Source organism: Pelophylax lessonae (assembly GCF_965119305.1).
Source record: "Pelophylax lessonae genome assembly, chromosome: 3".
Classification (NCBI taxonomy): Eukaryota; Metazoa; Chordata; class Amphibia; order Anura; family Ranidae; genus Pelophylax; species Pelophylax lessonae.
In genome coordinates, this window is record NC_138770.1 from 351,694,032 (window position 1) to 351,700,397 (window position 6,366).

General features: G+C 41.8%; 1 protein-coding gene across 1 annotated transcript in view; it reads left to right on the plus strand.

Annotated features, from left to right (window-relative positions):
- SENP6 (SUMO specific peptidase 6) overlaps positions 1-5,199 on the plus strand; it is a gene marked incomplete at its 3' end in the record, with an annotated part of 259,644 nt that extends 254,445 nt beyond the window's left edge. The window contains 4 exon segments of the mRNA XM_082250891.1: positions 2,444-2,512; positions 2,603-2,753; positions 5,003-5,182; positions 5,185-5,199. Coding sequence (XP_082107017.1) covers positions 2,444-2,512; positions 2,603-2,753; positions 5,003-5,182; positions 5,185-5,199 — 415 coding nt within the window.
- Between the last annotated feature and the right edge of the window lie 1,167 nt (positions 5,200-6,366).

Here is a 6,366-nt window from a genome sequence, read left to right on the forward strand (position 1 = left end):
CAGTATCGTCGGATTTACGCCTTCCCTCCTCTCAAGCTTCTGCCAAGACTTGGATTCCGGTCATCTTAGTGGCTCCGGACTTGCCTTGTCGGGCTTGGTACTCCGATCTGGTGCGGCTGGTCGCCGACAATCTTTGGAAGCTTCATTCAGGGAGGATCTACTGTCCCAAGGACCGATCTTCCATTCTGCTTTACAGTCGCTGGCTTTCACAACTTTGCTGTTAAATGCCAGGTGCTGAAGGATAGGGGTTTATCTGAATCGGTAATTCCTATACTGTTGAAAGCTAGGAAATCTACTTCTAGGAAGACCTGCATTGCGTGGTGGAAGTCGCTTGGGGTTTATCCTCGCGCCTTCTGGCTCGGATCTTAATCTTCCTTCAACGGGAGGTTGAACAAAAGTTGGGCTTGATTACCATCAAGGGCCAGGTGTCGGCTTTGGCGGTCTTCCAATAACCTTTGGCCACACATTCCCTGGTGCATACCTTTCTTCAGGGTGTCTTACACTTGGTCCCTCCAGTGCGGTCTCTGTTGCTGCCTTTAGATCTCAATTTGGTGTTTTCAGATTCACAGATGCCTACCTTTGAAAATTTTCGGGAGATTTCCCTGCTTACGCTGTCCCAGAAGGTGGCCTTTTTGGTGGCTATCACCTTTGCGAGCAAGATGTGGAAACTGGTGGCGTTATTCGGTCGTTCACCTTATCTGGTGATTCACCGGGATAAGGTGGTTCTTCGCCCCTGTCTGTCGTTCCTTCCATAGGTTGTCCCTGATTTTCATTTGAAGACATTGTGTTGCCTTCTCTGTGTCCCAGGCCTAAACATCCAAAGGAAATTGTCTTGCATGCCTTGGATGTGGTTCGGGCAATTATGGTGTACCTGGCAGCTACGGAGTCTTTCAGGAAGTCATACTCTCTATTTGTGCTCACAGATGAACCTCGAAAGGGTTGTCCGCTTCCTCTGCGACCATTTCCAGATGGATCAGACAGACGGTGGTTCAGGTCTATTTCATCAGGGTTCAGGTTCCTCCTTTCCCTGTCAAGGCACACTCTACTAGGGTGCTTAGTGCCTCCTGGGCCTTCTGTCATCAGGCATCAGCGACACAGGTTTACAAGGCGGCCACCTGGGCGTTGATGCACATTGTTTTAAAGTTTGATGTGTTGGCGTCTGGGGATGCTTTCTTTGGCCACAAGGTTTTGCAGGCTGCTGTTAAGAGGACCTGATTCTCTTTGAGGGTGTATTGTTGTTTTTCAGGTGGGGCTCTAGTTGTTTGGTTGAGCTCCTGTTTCCTGGTTGGCTAATGTTAAGCCTTGGGAATTTTTTTGGCTGTTCCCACCCCTCATGTTTTACACTGCTTTGGGACGTCGCAATGGTTATGAATACCAGGAGCTGTGTCCGTCAATGAACGAAAGAGAAAATGGGATTTTTGACTTACTGTAAAATCCATTTCTCTGATCATTGACGGACACAGCACCCACCCCTCCCTGGAGTTAATATTATTCTGAGACACCTTGTAACATAACTATAGCAGAGAGAGGGAGTATACCCCCTGGGACTGCCCATGGGTGTAGCCAGAATTCTTTTCTGCCTAGTGTCCTACTCCTGTAGCTGTGTCCGTCAATGAACATCATAGAAATTGATTTTACAGTAAGTCAAAAATTCCTTCTTTTTTTTTTTTTGCAACCCAGGGCCTTTTAGCCAAAATGCGACAGCATATTAATACATTTTGGCAGACTTGAAAGCAGTCCACTCCATTGCTGCGCTGTTGATGCTTTTGCTGATCACAGGCATTGCCATCTTCTCCCGGTCCTTCTCCTTCATCAACACTGACAGGCAAGGTTTAGGAAAGAAGAAACCGATCTTTTCTGCGATAAAAAAAAAAAAATCCTGCCAGTTATCGTTTATTTCATATTCATCTAGCTGTTATGTATGACCTTTGGGTATTGCACAGACATCACACCCTTGCAACTTAAGTGTTCAGGAAGTGTAGAGAGTATAACTGCTTCAGAGAGAAAAAAAACTAGGTGGAACACTAACTAGTCAGTTCTCTTTATGTCATAAAGTAAATTATTTAAAAGCGGTCACAAAATTAGGTTGCTTTTATGTACTAAGACTTATCAGCTGTGAGTGCCCCATACCGCTGCTGCTTTTGCAGTGGTTATAAACTGTTACTTATTTCTGACTCTGAATTCATTGCTTTTACATGGTGAATTAAAAACAAAGCAACATGTAAACTGCTCCATAGGATCCAGTTCAAGCAAGACACCTTACATCTATCAGATAAGTTAATGTCAACATATGTCAAAGCCAAACACAAATGTCAGTGTATACTAACTATTAATGTTATGAATTTAATTTTGCAGTTTACTATGGTGTAATAGCAGGCTTACTACTACAGATTTTTTTTTTCTGGTTCTTTATATTGTTCAAGATACTTATGCTTCCTTACAGACCATGCATTCTACTTATGGATTCACTGAGAGGTCCCTCCCGTTCTACAGTAGTAAAAACATTACGAGAGTAAGTTGTATATATTAAATCCTTATTTTAAAATTTTGGTGCTATTTCTTTGTTGCACTAAAACTACCTTCCTATGACCTTCTTTCCTAGATACCTAGAAGTAGAATGGGAAGTTAGGAAAGGAACTAAAAGAAGTTTTTCCAAAGAGGTTATGAAAGGTTCCAATCCCAGAGTTCCTCAGCAAAACAATTTCAGTGACTGTGGTGTATATATACTTCAGTATGTGGAAAGTTTTTTTGAGGTGAGTGTATCAGTATGGCGTTATCTATGTGTTAAGACTATGTAGTAACCCTTTTAGGCTTCATGTACACTGGATGGAACTTGGCAGCTAGTAACCAGTGGTTAAAAACTTCAGTTTTGCCGCGTTTACATGCTGTATTTATGCGCATTTAGCGGCGTTTGTGTTTAGATGCTTTTTACATTGTAAAATGTTCAGAAATGTATCCCCATTGAAAACATCTATAAACAAAACGCTTATAAACGCGAGTTACCGCGTTTAGACAAGTTTACACGCTGTTACAAGCATCTGGCATTTCATATGCCAATAAAATTCCATCTGAACGCATTTTTTTTGCTTTTTTTTTTTTTTTTTAACCAAAACTTTTTTTTTTTTTTTTTTTATCAAAAAGCGTCTGTTCAACAAAAATCGTATAAATCAGTACATAACACATGTAGTGTACAGAGATCGGAAAAAAAACAGTCATGCCATACACAACACACAAAAGAACAGTTGTGAACAGAAATAACACCAGTTAACCAGAGCATGTTTAGCATACTACACAGGGTATCATTTATTTTCTGCTTCAGTAAAAAGGATAGCAGGAGTAGGACTAGGCAGAACAAAAAACACCTGGCTATGCCCATGGGCTGTCCTCAGCTTGGTATATAACCCCTCTCTCTGCTCTAGGTAATCGGTTTTAATCTGTCTAGTCAGGAGTAAGAACCTAAGCTCCCGACTGGAATCTCTGGTCCTAGCAATTTTTTCTCCTTCCTTACATATTTTTTGTTTTTTCTCTCGGGAGATCTACAGTCAACTGCCGGGCTGGGTGATGGGCTGGATAATTTAGATCTAGTGGTCCCCCCAGCCCAACCAGCGAACGCTAGGTCGGCTATGACATAGCCTCACAGATCGAGGCTGGCCCGCGAGTTAAACGTCTCGCAGGGTCGCAAACGACCGGGCTTGGGTCTGAGTCGCAGCGGTCCCTTGGCCGATTGCTCCCCTACTTTAGTGGCAAGGATTCTGTCTGGCGCGTTACCCATATTGTGGAAAGGGTAAGTACAGTCCCCCCCCCCCCCCCTCTACGTTTTTTTTTGGAGTGGACACAGGTAACCTCCAGAGACGGTTGGACCTGCCGTCCTTCCATCCTTAAATCTCTCGATAAGCTGGGCTTCCTCCACTCCCTTTTTCCCCTGTTTGGACCTGGAGTCTGGTGGGGGTCCCAGGGCAGAGAATTCAGCGGACACTTCTGGAGTCTCCCCCACTATCCCCACTCTATAAGGGTCCTGGGATAGTGTGTGTCCTGCCCTGGTAGTCTTGAGGGGTCTCAGTGTAGGAGACCCCCTAGGTGCATGCCCTACTGTATGCAGTATGGGTATAGTGCAGGGGGTCCCAGTGCAGAGTGCACAGCGGAATCTCCTGAATACGTGTTTCCTACTTTAAGGGGGTGGGGTCCCCTTGCAGAGGGTGCAGCATTGCAGAGGGCCCAGGGAAGCTCCTGGTGGCAATGACCACTTTTTTATTCCCTAGGATCTCTGCTAAAAAAATATATAATGTTTGGGGGTTCCGAGTAAATATCTAGCAAAAAAATCATGATTTTTACATGTAGGAGCTGAGTGCCAGAAAGCAGTATGGAAGTGGTTAAGGTCCTGGAGGGGCCTAGCCAGTCTCCAGACCTTAATCCCATAGAAAATATGTGGAGGGAGCTGATGGTTTGAGTTACCAAAAAATCTGCCTCAAAATCTTAATGACTTGGAGAGGATCTGCAAAGAGGAGTGGGACAAAATCCCTCCTGAGATGTGTGCAAACCTGGTGCCCAACTACAAGAAATGTCTGATCTCTGTGATTGCCCACAAGGGTTATGCCACCAAGTACTAAGTCATGTTTTGCAAAGTGGTCAAATACTTATTTCAATCAAATTTAAACTTTTTTGAAATGTGTTTTGCCGGATATTTTTGGTGTTCTGTCTCTCACTTAAAATAAACCTGCTATTAAATGTATAGACTGATATTTTTTTTTTTGTCATTGGGCAAACGTACAAAATCAGCAGAGGATCAAATAGCTTTTCCCCTCGCTGTATATTGTTGTTGAAAGGGACCACTTCAAAGCAATGCTTCAAGGTCTGCTGTGTAACTGTACTACACTGATTTATTATGTAATATATATTTATATGTTTTTTCTTTTAATGTTGATATCTAACATTACCTTGACTGAATGAATTGCAGATGTAATTATTTTGCTTTATATTACCTTCCTGCATCAAACTTTTGCAGAACCCCATTCAAAGTTTTGATCTGCCAATGAATTTGACCGACTGGTTTCCTCAGCAAAGAATGAAGACTAAACGTGAAGAAATCCGGAATCTTATTCTTACTCTGCAGGAGCTTCAAAGTAAAGACAAGAAAGGACAAAGGGACTTTAGCACAACACAGCCCACTCCGCCAGAGGGAGCAGAGTAGATCATCAATGATTTTGCTTTATGAGCATTTCATCTGTGGCATGCAACTCTGCCTTTACAAAAACAGAGTTGACTTCTTTTGAAACTTTTTTTGAGGTTTGTATCCATGGAATGGAACATGCACTCTCTTCATAAATTTGAATGCCGTGTGACTGTTATTCAGAGTACAGGTCCCCAAACAATTGTATGAACAGTTACACATCTGTACATAAGATGATGCGACCATTTTCTTTTCAGTATTTATAAAATGATTTTCTCTTTGCATTCTTTAGAAGTGTTTATGTATTCTTAACAGTGACTAAACAAATCTAAAGTACACTTCAAAATAAAACAGAATATTTATAGGCTCACATTTCAATGTGTATTCAGTTTGGCGGCCCACTGTGTGCATTTCTGTCCCATAAGAGCAATATACACATAATCCGTCCAGCTTGGGTTTCTGATTTTATCCAACTTTTACATTTATTTATAGAAAAGATTTCAGTTAGGTTTAGTTTTATTTGGCTGTCCGTTCATCCTTTTTTGCAGAATAAACATAAGAGCAGTGTTAAATGTGTTGCATATGGTAATCCAAACACTTGCTCAAGAGGTGCTTAAAAGCTGTAAAGACATGCTTAAGGAGGTTTAGACATTTTAGTTGCATTTTTATGCCACTGTTGGTACATTTTGTCCCTAATTTAATATTTATTTGTATTTTATGCCTGGAAATGGTGCTGTATGCATTTTCATATTATCAGGCTTATTCTCATTCTGTTGTAGAGAGAGCAGTACTTTTTATGAACCATTGATTGTGAAAATCTAGGTGATGCCTTCTCTAGAACTTGTTGGTGTCACTGTTTTTGAGTGAGGTGATAAGCAGGAGTGTAATTCGAAAGCACAGGGACCCATAGCAAAAATATATAGAGCTTCCTCCCCAAACAGAAAAAAAAATACTGAATAACACCCTGGTTACTAAAGTGATGTGGCCCAGGGCCGGAGCTACAGAATTATTTTAACCAGAAAAAAAATATGCAAAAAATGTATGCAGCAAATGAAACAATAGTTATGGGGCCTGTTCACAATAAAGTATTGCGCTTGCATGCTACCATGTGTTGAAATACTGTTTTAGCAGCACACAGCAACAAATGTTAGCTGCACTACTATTCAATGTACGTGGAACCCCAACATCTTGGTCAGGAC